Genomic DNA, 20,262 nt, shown 5'->3' with positions numbered 1-20,262 from the left:
AAAAAGCAGCATTCTCGATTATAGATGACCTCATAAGTTCGAAATGTCTGAAAAACCTGAATCCATTGAGAGGAATGATTATTTGTGGCAGGTACAGGAGTGATTCATTCAGAAAGCGGCTGAATGTGAAGTTGAAAGGAAGCTCTGGTTTTTGACTAGAGTGATAGAGATGAAGTGACACATGCCTAAGCAGCAATCTCATAAACTGTTTCATGCTCTGATGAAGTTAATCATCCTTCCAGCAATGGTACTAATAGTTATAAATTACTGAATCATAATCTATTAGTGAGTGTTTATGAGTCGTTTATGTTTAGTTATATGTAATGTAAAAGAGTAATTTACTGCTTCCATATCGTATATATTTATTTAGCACCTTTTTTTAAATTTCCCCTTTTATAAAAGGCACTAAACCCATAAGCAAAATTATACCTACAGCACTGAAATGAAGAAAAGTAACAAGACTATAAACATGAAAGAAAGGAGCCTAAACTCTTGTCAGAGGACTGAATATGGTCTAGATTTTAAGCATTTATCTAAAGTAAAGGGTCCTTCACCAGAGAAGGGAATAGGTCAGTTTTCCCTGTCCTTGTGGTGGTACAATTATACTGAATTAATGCTAGATAATTATGACATATTGGAATACAATTGTATTTCTTTTAAGAGAAATAATTTGTAGAGACAAGCCTGATGCATGAATATTCCATATATATTTCTGCATAACTAAAGTCAAGCCCTTTATATAGATTTTCAAGTTCAAAGAAGAACATTGAAAAGTAAAAGCATGTTCAGAAAAGATACACTGGCTGTGTAATAGGAATAGTATACTCTCACCCAACAGAGAAAAAACAGATAAGATGAATGGCTCTATCATCCTAAATAGGTCTTCTATAGAGAATTTACGATTTGACAAAAGTTTTACAGGATAAACATAAAAAGATCATTAGTTTTCTAGGTGGCAGAAGTTTAAAGTTCACTCAAAGTACAATATAAAGTGTATGTGTGCTTATGTACATCCTATATTACATAGGACACCCACACATACACATACACACATATATGTATTTTTTTCATAAAGATTTATTTTTCCAGCTCCATCAACTTTCTACCAATATCAACCTCTTTCACATTCCTCCTAAGCCAAGCTTCCTTATGCATAAATCTGTTTTTGTTATTCTATTGCCCAAAATGCTTTAGTGAAAGTCAATGAAAGGAATCCTCAGAAACTGCTATAGAAAATTATATGCCAGAAAACTTGAGGTATCAAAGGAAGTATGTATTATCTATAAAAAATATACTATTGATAAAAAAAATTCAAATCCTTTCAAGGGGAACTGTAATAATATGTCCAGAAACTCTACTATGAACAAATTGAAGTGATACTTAAAATTGCAAATTGTTCAATAACAGGAAAACTTCAGTAAAATTAATCATAAAACAAAACATATATAATATAATATTACGTATAATATATATTTCAAAATATATTCCAAAAATCTGAAAACATTTAAGATTCATACAATTTGAAATCTCTGAAATTGGAGGTGTGGTAGGTTCCTTCATTTTATTATGATCAAGAATATATATATATGTGTATAAAATCAAGAACTTTCATTATTTTTATAAATACTAAAAGCTTTCCCAATATTATAAGTATAAAGGCAAGAATACTTCCTTCTTCCCACCATTATTTGACATATATCTAGAAACTATACCTATTAGTATAAAAGAACAAATTTTTAAACATTAGTATTGAGAAAAAGAAGAGACCAAATATCCTTATTTACAAATGGCATGACGGTATGTATACAATAAAAAATTCCAGAGAAATAAAAAAGAAATTCAGCAATATGATGAATAGTTTTAGCAAAGTAGCAAAATATATAATAAATCCATAAAAACCAATTTCTAAACAGAATTAATAAATCAGAGAAGAAAAGCCAATAAGAGAAATTCCATTTAAAAAATTATAAAATGTATAAAATATCTGGGTCTTAACCTAAATACATATGTATGTACAAGAATTCTATAAATAAAACTATAAAATATACTTTACAGAAATATTTGGCTCATGATCTAGCCAAGTTAATATTATAAACTTTATGGATAAAATTAACTTAACAGATTTAATGCTATTTTAATCAAATTTATTGAAAAATATCTTATAGAGGTAGAAAAGAATTTTAAAAATTCATTGGGAAGAATAACAAAAACAAACAAATAAACCAAAAATTCAGAATTTCAAGTGAAATAATATGAAATATGAAGGAAGTGAGCATAATAATAACATTCCTCAGGGTATATAACAAAGAAGCAATCATCAAAATTATCTGGGATGGTCAAAATCAAAAAAAGAAAACAATGGAATAGACTAAATAAGCAAGAAACAGAAGCAATAGAAAAGTTTTTGGGGCTATTTGGATTTCAAACCCAACTTCAAACTACTTCTCATATCAGGAAAGAATTCATGACCAAACAAGAGAGATCATTACAAAACATAAAACATTATTATATTATTATATTAAAATTAAAAGCTTTTGCACAAAAAAAATCAATGCAAGATTAAAAATAAAGCAGAAATTTGGGAAGCACTTTACAGTAAATATGATAAAGGCTTTTCTGATAAAGACTTCATTTCTCAAATATACAGAGAACCGAGTCAAATTTATAAGATTTGCCATTGCCCAGTTGATAAATAATCAAACGATATGAACAGGCAGTTTTCAGATGAAGAATTAAAGCTATCTATAGGCATATAAGTGCTCTATATCCTTTTTGATTAGAGAAATTCAAATTAAAACAACTCTAAAGCAATATCTTATCCCATCAGATTAGCTAATATGACAAAAAAAGAAAATGATAAATGTTGAAGAGTATGTGGGAAAATTGGGACACTAATTCACTTATGGTGGAATTGTGATAATGAAAGGATATGAACAGTTTTCAGATGAAGAAATTAAAGCTATCTATAGGCATATGAAGTGCTCTAAATCCCTTTTGATAAGAGAAATGAAAATTTAAACAACCCTAAAGTACTATCTCACCCCATCAGATTAACTAATGTGACAAAAAAGGAAAATAATAAATGTTGAAGAGTACATGGGAAAACTGGGGTACTCATTCATTTTTAGTAGAATTGTGAACAAATCTAACCATTCTGAAAAGCACCCTTGAGACTAACCGACTGCATTACCTTTGATCCAACAATACATTACTAGGTCTGTACTTCAAAGAGATGGTAAAAAAGGAAAAGGACTCACATATGTAAAAATATACCAGACTTTTTTTGTTGTGTCAAAATATTGGAAATTGACAGGATACCCATCAATTGGGGAATAGCTATACAATCTGTGGTATAAGAATGTAATGGTGCAATTGTGCAATAAGAAATGATAAGCAGTCAGATTTCTGAAAAACCTGGACTTGTATGAGCTGATACAAAGTGAAATGAGCAAAACCAGGAAAACATTTTACACAGAATCAGTTAACATTATGAGATGATCAACACTGAATGACTTGTTTTTCTTAGCAACACAATGATCTAAGACAAGTACATAATGATACAAGACAAGATTCCTAAAATGGAAGAAGGTAGGAGAAGGAGGATTGGAAAAACACAGAACTCAAAATCTTGGGAAAAAAATAAAATACTATTTTAAAAAATAAAGAAAAAATGGCAGAGGAAAAAAAATCAGCAAAAGTGATTAATATATGTACAGCACCCACATCCATGTATTTCCTACCTCTGAAAAAGATTATGGTAGGGGTATCTTCTCAAATCTTTTTTGGGGGGATCAGGCTTGTTCTCTACAATTTTGTAACATTCATTTAACTTTTTTTTTCCCCCAACTTACATTTATGTTTTCATTACATTCATTGTTTTTCACAGCACAGTAACATTACATTATATTCATGTACAACAATTTAATCATTCTTCACTAGATGACTATCTACCCTGCTTCTACTTCCAAAAGTGCTGCTTGAAATTTTGGGGACTTTCTTACAAATAACCTTTTTCCTTGGAGTATAAACTTAATAGCAGATTTTGGGGGCCAAATAGCACTAACATTTTAGCTATTTTCATTGCATAATTTCAAATTGTTTTTCAAAATAATTGTGTGGATCACAGTTCCATCAACGATGCATTTATGTACCAACTTACCCCAAGTCTTCCAACATTAACTATTCCCATATTTTGTCACTTTTGTGTGTGAGATGAAACATCAGAATTTTTGAAATTTTCATTTCTCTTATTAGTGATTTGGAGAATTCTTTTATATGGTTGTTAATATTTTATAATTTTAAAGAATAAATTGCTCATATCCTCTGACCATTTGCCTCCTAGGGAATTTGTGTATATGTTATATAATACATACATAATTAAAACCATCAACCAAGAAATTCAAGATTTTTTCTTATTCTACTGCTTCCTTTTTAATTCCTTATGTATTAATTTAATTGTTTATATAATCAAAATTTCCTCTTTTATAATTTATAATTGCTTCATTACTTGTTTAGTTTAGAATATATCTTCCACCCATTTATGAAAGGCATATTCATCTGCTTCTCTTCTAATTTTTTTAATAGATCCTATATCCACTTAGAATATATTGTGAAATAAGGTATAAGGTTTTAGTTTAAGCCCAATTTCTGCCAGACAACTTTTCAGTTTTCTCAGCACTGTGGTTTTTATTTTGATTTATTTTTTTTCAAACAGGAAGTTCTTTCCTAAGTAATTTGTTTTCCATTTTACTGAACAATGGGTTTTTGAATTTTACTGTTTCTAATGCTCCTTTGTCTTATCTGTTCCACTGATATACTTCTCTATTTTGATGTTATTTTAAAATATATTTTGATGGCATTCTCCTTCTATACCTACTTTGATTAAGTATTTCCCTTGATGTTTTAGTTCTTTTCTTTCTCCAAATGATATCTTAGTTCTTCATTTCCCTACTAGGAAGTTATCTCAAATTATTTGAGGGAGGAAAACAGAGAGTCTATTAAAAAATGTCATGACATTATTTTATCATATATGTGTGTATATGTATATATCTCTATATAGATAGCTATATCTCCTTCAACATCATGGAATAAAAAGAACAATGAACTTGGTCAAGAATTGGATTTCTTGGAAGAATTGGATTTCAATCTTGATTCTGTAACTTTACGAGGATGTGATCATAAGCATGAGCCTTAGTTAAGATATAAACTGGAGACAATGTTACAGATGGGGAAAATGAAGCTAAGGAAGTTAAATGATTGGCTTAAGAACACAAAATTAGTGTCCAACATCATTTTAGACTCTCTAATTTGCACTATTGATTTTATAGAGTTTTATAGAGATTTAGGACTAAAAGAACCTTCAGAGAGCATAATTTGCAAATGAAGAAGCTCTGAGGCCCAGAGGTAGTGAGTAACAAAGTCATGATTTTTATTCTAGCCCTTCAACTCCCAAATTCAGTGCGTTTCATGATACTTGGCTATGAGGAAAAGGTACTTGGTAAATGGGTAACGAGGAGCACAGTAAATAGAATGCTAGGCTTGAAGTCAGGAAGACCTAAGAACAAATCTGAACAAATTACTTAACCCTGTTTGCCTCACTTTCCTAATAGACAAGGAATAATAATGACGAAAACTCAAAATTCTCAAAAGCTATTCCAGTGAAAAGGGAAACTCTTAGATCCTATACAAAACTAGGAAGGTTTTGGATTTACTTTTTACTTTTTGGTTCTTGGTTCTCCGATAGGAAAAACAGGAGTGATGGTGGCTTTATGTTGCAGATAGGAAGGAACAAACATTGTTATCTATGCCATACCATGTGTGCACATTAAAAGATATGGAAGAGGTAGAACTGAAGGAACTGAAGTTCCCTGAAGACTAAACAATAGTCTGAACTGACTGAACACATTTGCAAACTTTTTCCTGTTATGATGGAACTGTACAGTAAACCAGAAACACAGTGCAGAAGTGTTGTGGAAGGGGAAAAAAAAAAAAAAAAAAAAAAAAAAAGAAGGTTTAGTTTCTTTGCCCAATATGAGTGCATTATGTAACTTGCCAGTGGAGGTCTAGCAATATTTTGCCATGGGTACAACCTGGAAGATGCTTGTGGCTTATTTAAAGCCTCTTAACTATGGGATGATGCATTTATTTCAACAATGAAAATAAATGTTTTTATTATAACTGTCCAAAAGTGTGGACTATGTATCATCTGATCAGTCTATAGTCCCAATAAAAGAAAACATACCATGAAAAAAGAAATCTCAATGAGGAACTTTCTGCAATCAACTTTATTTTTTAGAAAAGTAAACATCTTTTAGGTATCATCTGCACAAGTTTTAATCTTGATAAATTGTTACTCATTTGCTCAATATTTTTTCATTGATATGAAAATGTTATGACAACTTCTTCAATACCTTTAAATCTCTTGTTTTTTACTTGTTCTGGTCATTTTTTTATGTCCTGTATTTAGGAAGCAAATTCCACATAGCATAAAGAACTACATTTTGGGATTTGCCTTTTCTTAATTGCCCAAGATATTCATACAAATTACAAGAAATATTGCCTATGTCATAAAATGCTCTTAATGGTTTAAAACATTTTTAAGCCACTATTTCAGCAGATCAATGCAAGATCTAATTCTTTTGATAAACTATGTGCCTAAAAATGACCGTGGGACGATATGTTACCTGATCCTGGTGGCTTATATGTTATTATACCTTTTGTCAAAGGTTCAGTATAAAAGCTGAAAGATATCCTTAGCTTTTAATCTACTGGACTCTATCAGAAACCTTTTAAAGAGTAAACAAAACATGCAAAGGAGGCATCTTTTGTATTCATTTTAAATTATCAATAAACCAGATGTTTGACTCAAAAAAAACAAAAAAACCTAGGAAAGTTTTGAGTATGTATGCAGAGATGGATTGCTATTTCTATCATATAAGGACTAATTTTGTGTTCTTAAGCCAATCATTTAACTTCCTTAGCTTCATTTTTCCCATCTGTAACATGAGAAAGGGGTTTTAAGCCCTTTCTAGTTCTAAATTTGTGAGCCCTATTCTCAAAGATCATTATGGTGATATCCTGGATATGATAACAGCAAAACCTTCACTGGGGAAGAGGGAAAGGGGGAAAAGAGAGAGAAAAAGTATAACTTGGGAAAAATAGGATGATGAAAAATACAGAATTAGTAATTTTAACTGTGAATGTGAATGTGATGAACTCTTTCATAAAACAGAAGGGGACAGAAGACTGGATTAACCATATGAAGCAGAGAGATACATACAGAGTAAAGGTAAAAGGCTGGAGGAGAATCTATTATGCTTCAGATGAAGTTTAAAAAAAAAAAAAGAAAAAAAAGAAGAAAAAAAAAAAAAAAAAAAAGCAGGGGCAATGGTCCTGCCTTCAGATCAAGCAAAAGCAAAAATAGATCTAATTCAAAGCGATAAGAAGGAAACTATATCTTGCTAAAGGATACCATACATAATGAAGTAATAACAATATTAAACATATACGCACCAAGTAGTATAGCATCCAAATTCCCTGGAGGAGAAGTTAAGAGTTATAAGAAGAAATAGAAATCAAAAATATACTAATGAGGAATCTCAATCTTGCTCTATTAGAACTAGATAAATCGAGCCGCAAAATAAACAAGAATGAAGTTAAGGGAGTTAAATGCAACTTTTTCAGATTATGATACAATAAAAATTACATGTAATAAAGGGCCAGGGGAAAATAGACCAAAAATTAATTGGAAAACTAAATAATCTAAACCTAAAGAATGAGTGAGTGAAACAACAGATCATAGAAACAAATGATAATTTCATCCAAGAGAATGACAATAATGAGGTAACATATCAAAAGTTATGGGATGCAGTCAAAGCAATTCTTAAGGGAAAATTTACTTGAATAAAATAGAAGATGATTAATGAATTGAGCATGCAAGTAAAAAAGGTAGAAAAGAAATAAATTAAAACCTTCCAATTAAATACCAAATTTGAAATTCTGAAAATAATAGGGGATTCACAGTGGGTATAATTCAAGATGTGCCTTGTGTTAATATTCCTTTTATCTTGATATGAAAGCTAATTATAAGATTTTATTTTTTATAAACTAATCAAATTTACCTGTGCTGCCAAGAACTTGATGTTACAATATAGCTGAGAAACTACTGATTTTAACACAAAATCTAGAATATTTCTCTTCATAAAATACACTGTAGATGTAAAGCTATCAGTTTTGTTTTTATTTTTTGGGTCTGTAGCTGTAAACTACTTTGCACAATGTATGGAATAATTTCTATCAATGCAAGTCTACAACTACCTGCAATTTATAGTTTGAGAGAATTTTCTGATACTTTGAATATCTGCTTTAGTTTGAAGCTTTAGGCACTTAAAACTGTACTGAGATTTTGGGATGTCATATACATTTCAGGGTAGGAGTAGGCCCAAATCCTTCCTTACTCCAGGGCGCTCATTCTCAATCTACTATCCCATACAGAGTCAACAAAATTAAATCCTGATTTGTATATAATTAAAATCATTTATTGTTTAAAGCAAACATCTGGTGATTTAGCCAACTACTATTTTATTCATCATTTACTGTTAAAAGCAAACATGTGGTTATTTCTAAGAATGTATGAAAAAGTAACTGTAACTTTACTTTTGGTTTAGTCTTAGTCAGATGGTGATATTTCTAGTTTCCTTTCTTAGATAGGTTACATTTGTTTATGTATGGTGATTTAGCCAACTACTATTTTATTCAGAGCCTTGAATGTGTCTATCATTATGCTGTTTTGCTAGAATTTTTTTAAATCTATGTGAATGTACATGAATATAATGAGGTAGATGTGTACATGTGTATGTGTGTAACCTGAATTATGGAGATACTTGTGTCTCTATCATTATTTGCTCTGATGAAGAATCTGTATGTGCTTTTGAAATATTCACATGTTATATCCATGTCTATACCTAGGAATGGGCACAGAAACCAGGACAGCTGAAAAGTAAGCCCCCAAGTTATTAAGTACCCTCATTGGGATTTGGAGCTCTACCATGTCTGTTCCAAGATTTTATTCCTATCATATTCTCCAACCCATTTGGCCGAGAAACAGAGACTATGATTGTCTCTGTCACTGGAGAAGTCTCTGGCATAATGAGTCATCACTGTCCCATCTGGATGGCTCCCGCCCATGGCACGTCGATGGAAAGAGGCCTAGTCTGGAAAGCTATAAATATAGGTAGTCTGTCTCGGGAGAGAGGCAGGCAAGACTTCAAAATTTTCCTAACATGTATACTGAACAAGGGGGGAGAAGGGAGGTGCCAAACTTGAGGGATGCAGGGCAGGAGCCAAGGAAATAGGAAATATCATTAGGAGAGATGTGATTTATTCAATACTTATAAATTAAATAAGTCTTTTGTCTACTAGTATGCTGTCCAAATTATCACACAAATACCCATCACCCTAGAGATTGAGAAACTGAAGAAAAAAGCCGATGACTCTAGTCATTCAAGAAAAAGACAAGATCTACCTCATGTAGACTTTTAAACAGTCATTGTTCATTCAACCCACAAGGGCTGAACTGCTTAATAATTTCTCTTGTAGCTGGGTCCAATTGGCTGGGGTGTGGCTGGGGTTAGTAATATGGTCTGATGCTTGGGCTCAATACTACAGGTACTTAATAGGACTGCTTGGGCTGTTAAAGAGCTGTCCCGCCTTTCTAGAATCCTCCTCTGGTGTGGTTGGAACAGAGAAAGCCCATTTATCTATACATTCTAAGGTGCCCTCTTGTGGTTTTAGGGAGGTAAGGAGTATCAAGTACCAATGTAGTTCTATTAGTGGGACAGCCTGCAAACGGCTCCGAATGAGCATCACTCATTTATAGTCAAATTGTATCAGCTTGAAGAGACCAGTATATTTTCAACTTCTGACAAATTATGAAATCAAATGTTAAAATATGAATGGATAAAAGTATCAAATTAGCTTTTAAAGTTATTTGTTGCCAGATAAGAGTAAACTTAGAGGCTTCTGTATGTTTTGTTTTAAACTGTTGTTTAAAAGTTGCCCATAGAACCCAGGGAGAAATTTATAAACTAGAATAAGGTAAGGAAGCACCACATTATGCAAGGATCACCAAGAGAATAAACTTGGAAAATGATGCTGTTAATTAGGGCACTATGTGAGTAGTACATGACAGGTTTCGGCCTTATAAGCTAATGCCGTCATCTTCACTCATGCTATGGGGTGAGATGAAGTGAGAGGGAAGAAGGCACACTATCAGAGAGAGGTCTAACCTTTGGGTTTAAAAATAAAAAGTCGCAGTTCATAAAATGATTTTCTAAAATTTTCATGAGACAATTTTTCTATCATTTTTTTCAGGTATGAATACACCTTTGTTGATATTAACAACAACTACTAAGATAAATGGCAAAATTTAGAGTCATGCAAACATCTTGCATCATATGCCAAAATAAGCTGAAAATAGATACAATGCCTAAATATAAAAGGTCACATCATTTTTTTTAATGGTGAGAAATAGAACCTTGCAAAAATATGACTAAAATTTTTAACAAGGGATAAAATATTGCTAAAAGATTATGCAGTATCCCAGAGTTGGAGATCATTTAGTCCCCTCATTTTATAGGTGTGGAAACTGGGGGCCCATGGATATAAAATGACTTGCCAAGATCATATTGTGGCAAATCTAGAATTTAAACTCCTGGAATGGAAACAATCATTAAAAAAACAAACAAACAAACAAAACAACAACAACAACAAAAACCCTTTTCATTTTAAAAAAGAACCAAAGGATCAAACTTAATAAATCAACCAACCAACATTGTTCTAGCCTTCTCAAATATAAAATCAAGCTGAATATATATTCTTCAAGTAATGTACTTACTTCTATTTTACTTAAGAAAACATGTTCAGAGAGTATATAGGCTAGATACACTGATAGCATCTAGGTGATGCAGAACCTTAGAACAGGAATCAGAAAGACTCAACTTCCTGAGTTCAAACCTGGTGTTAGACACTGCCTAGCTGTGTGATACTTCATTCTATCTGACTTAGTTTCTTCATCTATAAAATGTGCTGAAGGAAATGGTAAACCATTTTTGCCAGGAAAATCCCAAAAGGGGTCATGAGTCAAACATGACTGAAAATTACTGAACAATATATGCGCTAATAAATAGGGTAATCAAAAAAGGCCTTTTGAAATATGGTCATGATATAAATTTAAGGAGAGTTAGGAGTTTCAAAAAAATATATAAAAGAACATTCTAGACATGGGGGGGGTGTGTCATGCTTTACTTTACATCCCTTTTTTTAACAGAGGCAGGGAATAGGGAAGAGAGCAGAGAAAAATTTGCATACAATATGAAATCAATCTGAAGAAATAATCTACAGCCAAATTAAGAAGGGCTTATATGCTGATATAAATATGACTACAAATTATACCCTTAAGTCATAGAAGTTTTTATCTTAATGACAGAGTGGATACACAAAGCTTCTTTAGCAAGGATGTGACCTGCTAAGGACCCACCAGTTCACAAACTGTGAGAGATAAGACAAAGAAGAAAGGAAAACAGAAACAGAGGAGAAAGGCATTGCAATAGTCCAGTTAAGAGGTTAACATTAGAGATATGGCTTGTTGGAATCCTGGGAATAAATGGAGAGACTTTCTTTTATACTTTCTGGCTTAAAACTATGTAAACCGAAAATCACAATGCTAAGGTAAGCTATAAAATTTACGTAAAACCCAGAGCATCCAACACTATTTTGCAGAACCAAAACAGAGTGATGTGACATAGACATAAAGCAGAAATAGGAGGCACCTTGGAAAGAATCGTAGCTTCCAGAGTCAAAAGACCTGGATTGAAACACCCTTTTGATGCTATCTGTGTGACTCTGGGCAAATCACAAACCCATTCTGGGAGTCTCAGTTTCCTTATCTCTATATGGGGACTGGATTAGATGGCCTTTGAGATTCCTTCTGGCTTAAAATCTGGGCTTCTAAGAGCCTACTTTTTTTGGATTCATATGAGGTTCCCTGAGAAGGGTAGCTTTCCTAAACTTCTTCCTTCAAATTCACTATACTTGGCTATAGTTACTAGGAATGGAGAGAAACATGAAGTAAAATATATCTGCATCTTCTACATGCAAGTTAAGTACCCAATAGAGTAAGAATTATGTCACTACTTCATCGGGTACTTGTTTGGCACTAAGTGAATTAACAAGTTTGGCCAATATCAGTCATTCCAAAGATCTGATTTCTAGGCAAATCAAATTTGCTGAATTCCTATGATTTGTCAATCTACAACCATTTATTAATTGCCTATTATATGCAAGGTTTGGTGATTCAAAAGAAAAAAAAAATTATCTGCCCGAAAGGAGTTAAAGACCTAGAATGTTAACAATTCTCAAAATTTAAAAGCAGAGTCCCATTCCCTCCCAGCAGCCGCCCCCCAATCCTCAAGAAAAAAACATAACTGTGGAACCCACCCTCACAAAGATCTTTTAAACACTAGATAAGTGATATCCCCACAGGGTATAAAGATCAAGCAGCTTAAAGGGAAGTAGAAGCCTGAAGGTTTATTTTGTTTTGAAACTGACAGATTACTTAAGCACTCTCTAAATTCAAATAGCCCTAGTTTAGAACACTTAGTTAAATAAGCAAACCATTAAGAGATAAGAGAGGGCCAAGAGCTTTTAGTTTTACCTTGAAAGTTTTCAAAATTGGTGTATTTCATTTATTCACCAAACATTAATGAGCTTTATAGCTACACAATATTGCATTGGATAGGTAGGCCCTGTGGGGATACCAAAATAGAAAGAACAATCTAAAAGAAACAAATAGAGAAAGTGAGCATTTATCATGTCTTCCCAAGGGCTTTCAGGGAAGTATCAGAGAGTATCTAGGTTAACTCTCTCATTTTACCCAAGAGGGAAATTAGGCTCAGATAAATGAATTGATTTAAGGTCACATAGCTAATGAGAAAGTATAGGCAAGATTTATGGAAGGAGGTAAAGAATACAAGGAGGATGAGAAGGCTTAGACAGATTGCTATCTCAGTCAATAAAGCACCATTTTGATCTATACCTACATCTCACACAAGGAATATTTTCCATAATATTTAAGAACTAATAAAGGAGAGAATAAGTGTGGTTTTGGAGTGTAGAGAAAGAAAACTTCCTAAAGAAAGAGAGTATTGATACTTGCTTTATTGTTTAAAGATTTATCACTCCAATAGGCAAGAAATATCTTTTAAACTATATCAAATAGATGACATATATAAGACCCAGGAAGATATAAATTCCTTTTGTGTAGATTCATCCAGGGCCTATGACTTAATTATACTTTGAGCATTGTTCTTTCATCAAAAAATTCTAATTTTCTCATTAAGGAGCGTGATTTGAAAATATTTGTCATAATTTTACCTACAATTAAGAGCAAAAGTCTTCCAATGAGAATAAAATTCAAGTTTCATAGCATGTCAGATGAGAAGCAAGTAGATGACTCAATGGATAGAGCACTGAGTTTGAAGTATGTAAGACCATAGTACAAATCCAATCTCAGATGCTTTTTAACCTTTGTTTATGGATTCATTTTAGAAGGAAATGGCAAACCACCACTGTATCAGACTAAAAAAAAACTACAGTATTGGCAGACTAATGTCAAGGATCAGACAAGCCTGAGCAATAAATAGCAAAAGCACGTCATATAACAGCATTGTTTTAATTTAAGGTTTGCACAATACTTTACATGTTTATTTGATGCAACAAGTTTGTTAAGTATGTTTTATAGATGAGGAAATGGAGGCAAAGGTTCAGTGACTTGCTCAGGGTGACATAGCTGGTAAGTGTCTGAGGCAGGAGGATTTAAATCCCTTTGGGCCCTGGCCCAGTCTCTCAGACTCCACTAAATGATTTAAGGGCAAATGATGCTCTAGAATGATGATAATGATCATCACAATGCTGTTTTACAATTCTCTTTTAATATATATATTTTCACATATATTACTTTACCAATCCTCTGAAAGGCTGTTATGATGCAGAGTGAAATAGGCAGAAAAAATAGGACAAGAAAAAACAAAAAACAACTTTGAAAGATTTAAGAAATTTCACCAGTGAAATGACCAATTTCTACCTCAGAAGATTAAGTGATGAAGCTTGTTATCTACCTTCTAAAAGAGACATAATGGTCTTAAAGAGCAGAATAAGACATGCATTTTCAGATATGGCCAATGTGTGAATTTAGTTTGCTTGATTAAACATATATATATAGTAAGAATTCTGTTCCCCCTTTTTTTGTTTTTTCCAAGATGAAGAGGGGACAGAACTGAGGCAACAGTGTCTAGAGAAAGGGAAAAGGAAAGAAAAAGGAAAATGAAGGGAAGGGAAACAAAGGAAAGGGAAAGAAGGAAGGAAGGAAGGAAGGAAGGAAGGAAGGAAGGAAGGAAGGAAGGAAGGAAGGAAGGAAGGAAGGAAGGAAGGAAGGAAGGAAGGAAGGAAGGAAGGAAGGAAGGAAGGAAGGAAGGAAGGAAGGAAGAACAAAGGAAAACAAACAAATAAAGGATCTTGCTAGGATAAGGAGTACATAAATCTCTTATTTTACCCAAGAAGGAAAGTGGACTTAGAGAAATTATATGTGAGTGAGTAGTGAGTGTGAGTGAATGTGTGTGTGTGTGTATAAAAATCATTGAAACATATATATTTTAATGCTTAGAAGTGAAGTAAATAGATAATTATGCAGGACATTTTGAAAGTAACATGTTGAAGTTATATAATTAGAAGGAAAAGCAATTTGAGTATAATAGAAATTCATAGTTTCATGTACAATTCTCCTCTGCTCTATTTGTTAGTAGTAATTTTTTAAGTTCAGAATTAAAAAAAAAAAAAAAAAAGAAAGCACAGTCACGGAAAACAAGAGAGGAAATGAATGAAAATCAACTTTAGATCAGTGAGTCTCACTTTGATTTCTAGGAAAATTTTGGGATGATTCATGAATAAGATAGTGAATAAAGCCGTGTTTATAAACAGCTAGTACAGCTCCACCAAAAACAGGTTTTGATGCCAAATTACATTTTGGTTTTTTGGATAGTCAGATCAGGTGAATGTTGTAGGTCTATTTTACCTAGATAGCAAAGCATTTGATAAAGTATCTGATATTAATCTTCTGGAAAGTTTGGAAAGAAAGGGGCAAGATGATTTTTGGAACTGATTCTACATCAAGTTGGTAAGAGGTCTTCTATGAATCTGCTGGGTTCTATACTTGACCCAGCTTGGTTTTTTAAAAGTATATATTCAGAACTCAGATAAAATTCTAAATAGCATACTTATCAAATTGTCAGAGGTGTGTGTGTATGTGTGTGTGTGAGCTCTTGTACCTGCTGAAGGGGGAGAGTAGCGGTGGTGGAAAAAAAGAGCACAACAAATTCAGCTCTCTTCAAATATTTAAAAAGCTGTCTTGTGAAAAAGGGATTAAACATATTATGTTTGATCCTAGGGGCAGAACCAACTAGGAGAAACAGGGGCAAACTTCAGAAAAGGCAAACTGAGATTTTAGTTCAGAAAAAAAATATATTCCTAACAACTTCAACTATCCCAAATTCATGTAGGGGAACTTTGGAAGTAGTAGGCTATTTCTCCTTAAAGATTTTCAATTAGAGTTTAAAAAAAAAGAATTATATAATTGCTGTCCAGTATGGGCTGGAATAGGTGACAGCTAAGGCTCCTTCCATTTCTGAAGTTCTCTGAAATGGATGAGCCAGCTATTATTATTATTAGAGAAGAAGGAACTGAAGTCTAGATAGTATAGATGATTGTTTAAAATCACATGGGAAAAAGAAAATTTGATTCTTAGTCCTCTGCTTCTTTTACTTAAATCATGTGGGCTTTTATCAAATTTCTTAAACAAAGCTAGCAAAATGGAACTAAAATTCCTACAATATCAATATATTTAACATTCAATCTTTTTGTTAATAGAAAATATACCACTACTTAGGAGGGGGGAAGGGAAAGCAGAAGGAGAAAAAGGAAAAGGGAGAATATTATTTTCTTCAGGTTTGTTCTTTTATTAAATTTAAATGTATTTTTGAAGAACTAAAGAAATCCATGCTAATGCAAAACTAAAAGATCTAGATCATAAGCTCAGGTAAAATAACCTGTAAAACTGCACAAAAGTTCAGATAGCTCTGAATACAATAGCAGGAATCAAGTTTTCACTACTACTTCTTTAATTTTAAGGCTCCCTTTTTTCCTGCTATAACTCAAAAATTTCTCTATTATCATCTGAAAAGATAAGTAAGCAAATCAGCATATAATGAATTGTCATATATGAAGACAGATACAATGACTATTATTATAATTACTCAGTACCTTTTTGACCTTGGTTTTCTTCTCATAGGATTCTGACAAAGGCTTTTTCTTTTGTTGAATGGTATCCTTGGAGAATAAATACTCAAATTCACTGGGATCTTGTATATCAGGTTCTTCTAAGGAATCCCATAGGGTTGGAGTAGTACTTTGGCTTTTAAAAAAAAAAAAAAAAAAAAAAAAGGCAAGTGAAGTAGAGAATTTAAATCAATGAGATTATGAAACAATGAGAGCTTTTTCTAATTGATTTTTTTTTTAAAAAACAAATAACCCTTGTAAGAGTTAGGGAACATGTTTTTTATATTCCAACAGACTGACTTAGGGAGGGCAAAAGATCTAACAGAACACTGGGTAGATAATAAAGCAAATATACATTCTAAAAGTTGGATGCCTTTTGAAAGCAGCCAAAACGATGGATTTGGCAAAGTTCATTAAAAAAAAACCTAAGGATTCTGTCATCAGATTGGTGAGGTTAAATGAACAAACCTTATATTTCCTTCTCTGAATTTCTGTGGAGATTTGCAACCTATCACTACAAAATTTAAGAAAAATAAATAAATAAAAACAAAGATTTTGCTCAACAGACTGGCTACAAGTCCAGAGATTTCATTTGGATTTGATATAACAACAGCTAGTATTTATATGGTTTAGAAAGTACTTTATCTTATCTTTCCTCACAACCTAGTGAAGTGGATGTGAATTTATCATTCCTCCTTTACAGATAAAGGAAAACTGAGGCAGTCATTTAAGTGGCTTGCCTCAGACCTTCTTGACCACAGATCCAGTGCTATATCAGTAGCCACTACTGTCTATTGGTTGCCAATTAAAGCTTCAAATAAATACCTCTCAGGAATATTCAATAGTTATTACTTCTCAAATTAAACAGAGTATTTCAATCATCAGATTGCTGTTTTCCAACACTTAGCCAAACCCAGTAATAAGAAGACAGAATTCAAGTACATGAAGGACAACCTTCCAAAACTATTCAACCAAATGCTGTGCTTATCTGGGTGACACAGTGGATAAAAACTCATCTTCCTGAGTCAAATCTGATCTCAATCACTTTACTGTGTGACCTCTGGCAGATCACTCACTCTGTTTGCCTCAGTTTCCTTATCTGTAAAATGAGCTGGAGAAGGAAATGACAAACCACTCTAGTATCTCTGCCAAAAAAAAAACCCAATTGGGCTCATGAAGAGTCAGACATGACTGAACAGCTTGTGCCCAGTGGGAAGAAGTAGGGAAAAATGGGTAGAAAGAATGGTCATCTTTTTATTAATGGTGATTAGCTAAGATTTATGTCACAATGGCAACATGTACAAAGCACTCTAAACTCATTAATTCATTTGATCTTTAAAATATGAGGAAGATGAGGAAATTAAGGCTAAAAAAACTATGTCCAGACCATATAGTTGATGTAGCATATGAAACAATATGTGATCTTAGGTGTGTTTGACACCAAGCTTAGCATCTTATCTACTATGCCACCTAATCACTCAATACTAGCTCAATAGAGGGCAGTTAGGAGCACTATAGAGTACCAGTTCAGAAGTCAGGGAGATGATACTTCCGAAATTCAAATCTGGCCTCAGACATTTAATAGATGAGTGATCCTGGGTTAGTCACTTTGGGGTGGTACAGCCTTTAGGAATAACCCCAAGGCTACCTGACCTTGGGATTGGTGTAGTTAAGAATGATGCATTTCTTCCTTTAGGCTATTTTCCCTTAATTTATTTTCTATGGCCAGGAGGCTGAGCCCAATTGACTGCTGGCTGTCAGAGCCAGTGATAAGGTGGTTTCTGAAACTAATGAGGCACAGAACAAAATTGGATGCCTGCCACTTGATCTAGTGCTGTTTCAAGCCTAACAAACATACCTCCAGAAGGTCCCACCCATCCCTTGAGCTTTGCCCAGGGAACTATGGGCACTGAACCTATGCACAAATTCAGTACCAAAAACGACTCAACTCTCCCTTTAAGCTATAAAATTAGCATAGCAGTGAAAAGAAATGCCTGTTTTGCTTTGTTTTGTTTTTTAACTTTTTCCTACTTCTTGATTCTAAAACTTCTTTTGGAATTTGGCCTGCTTTAATTGGCATTACAATTATAATAAATTTTGCCCCTTGACTTGGAGATGGATCTGAACCTGCAAATTCTTTGGGGACACCTTGTTATACTGGTCTTAAAATCCAACATTTTGGAGGTCCCCCTTGAAGTCCAATAACTTCACTGTTTGTTTCAGTTCCTCATCTGTAAAATGAGCTAGAGAAGGAAATGACAAATCATTCCAGTATTTTTGTCAAGAAATCGCCAAATGGGGTTAAGAAGAATTGAACATGACTTAAATACCTGAACAACAGCACAATGGAAGGGGAAAACATCCTAACATAGAGCTGGCCAAAAGTATAATGGGTTGCTTAGAGAGGTTATCCCTGGAAGTTATCAAACAGAAGTTGGATGTCACTTGTAAAAATCTTTGTGGAAATATTTCTTACTCAGCTGTGATTAGAGGAATTCTTAATTTAGAAAATAGAAAATATTATATCTATGGAAAAATCCATAGAATATCTACCACAAGACCATATGAACCCATCAAACTGGAGAATGAGACAGAGGGCTGTGCAATATTTGTACTCATAGATGTCTTGGTTAAAGACTTGCCTCTAATATATACCAGCTATGTGAACCTGCTGTAGATCACTAGCTTTCTGAAGCTCAATTCCCTCCTATGTAAAGTGAGGATATTAGTACTTCTAAGAATTATTGTGAGGATACAATGAGATAATACATATGAGTGTTTTATAAACCTTAAAGTAGCATATAAAGGTGAATTACTATTGTTATTGATAAGAAAATGGGACAAATCATATATTATTACAATGTTGCTGAAAGTAGTCATTTAAAAAAAAAGGTTTGCTTTATTAAATGTAAATATTTAGAAAGCAAATCAGGTGGGTTGGGAGAGGATTTCTCTACTGTTCAAAAATCATTTAGGATCACAAGTTTTAGAATTGGAGAGGATATGAATATCCATTTAGTTCAATTTTCTCATTTTACAAATAAGGAAACCATGGAATGGAGAGATTAAATGACTTGCATAGAGTCACAAAAGTACTAAGTAGCAGAGCCAAGATTCAAACCCAGGCCTTTTAACTCCAAGAACAATAGTGTACGATGCTATCTCCCCAGAAATAAGAAAAAGAGTAGAATGTGAATGTAGATGCAAAAATACGCATGTGTCTGTGTATAATTATATACATACTACTATCTAGGGTTATCAGTTATCAAAGAATATATCCATATTTAGTTCAATGTGGTTGCTTACTAATTATTAAACATTTCACTCTTTCAAAGAGTCCATTTAAGATAGAATACGAATGACATTTAATTTGGCACTTTAATTGGGGAGAGTGGGATTTTAGGAGGGAGAAGACAGTCCAGCGGGGCCATATCTAAATCATAAAACTGCTAGTGGAGGGAGAAAGTGACCATATTTAATATACTTTATAGTTTATTCACAGAGAAATGTCCCCCACTCCCTACCCCAGACCTCATACAATCTGGCTCAGTGCCTAAAACTATTACTGAGTCAGCCTCTCCTGTTGCCTCTGGTTGGAACTTGTAAATATATTCATATGCTTTTCGTTTTTCTCCAACCTAAGTAGTAGATTTCTTTTGAACTAATGAGAGTTTTATTATTAAATTGTTTCCCTTTTCAAAATGGTACAATACATAAGGAAGAAAAAATGCAGACAACAATCATCTCTGGCCTGTATTTAACCCAGATTGGGTAGCAGAAGCCGAGTCTGTCTCTCCCAGTGGTGTTGTTACAAGGCTCTAATATTACCTACTGATAATGAAAGCAGGTGGGACAGAATGTGGAAAAATACTAGTT

At 33.2% G+C, this 20,262-nt stretch overlaps 1 protein-coding gene across 3 annotated transcripts in view; it reads right to left on the bottom strand.

The window, feature by feature from the left end:
* The window catches only part of FMN1 (formin 1), a 513,415-nt gene that overhangs the window by 179,628 nt on the left and 313,525 nt on the right, over positions 1-20,262 (bottom strand). For all 3 annotated transcript variants that reach the window (XM_074289191.1, XM_074289190.1, XM_074289192.1), the window contains one exon: positions 16,372-16,522. In XM_074289191.1, the coding sequence (XP_074145292.1) occupies positions 16,372-16,522 (151 nt within the window). The remainder of the gene's footprint in view (positions 1-16,371; positions 16,523-20,262) is intronic.

This window comes from Sminthopsis crassicaudata, chromosome 2 (assembly GCF_048593235.1).
Source record: "Sminthopsis crassicaudata isolate SCR6 chromosome 2, ASM4859323v1, whole genome shotgun sequence".
Classification (NCBI taxonomy): Eukaryota; Metazoa; Chordata; class Mammalia; order Dasyuromorphia; family Dasyuridae; genus Sminthopsis; species Sminthopsis crassicaudata.
Note: the sequence above shows the minus strand (reverse complement) of the source record. Positions and strands in the feature narration are given on the sequence as shown.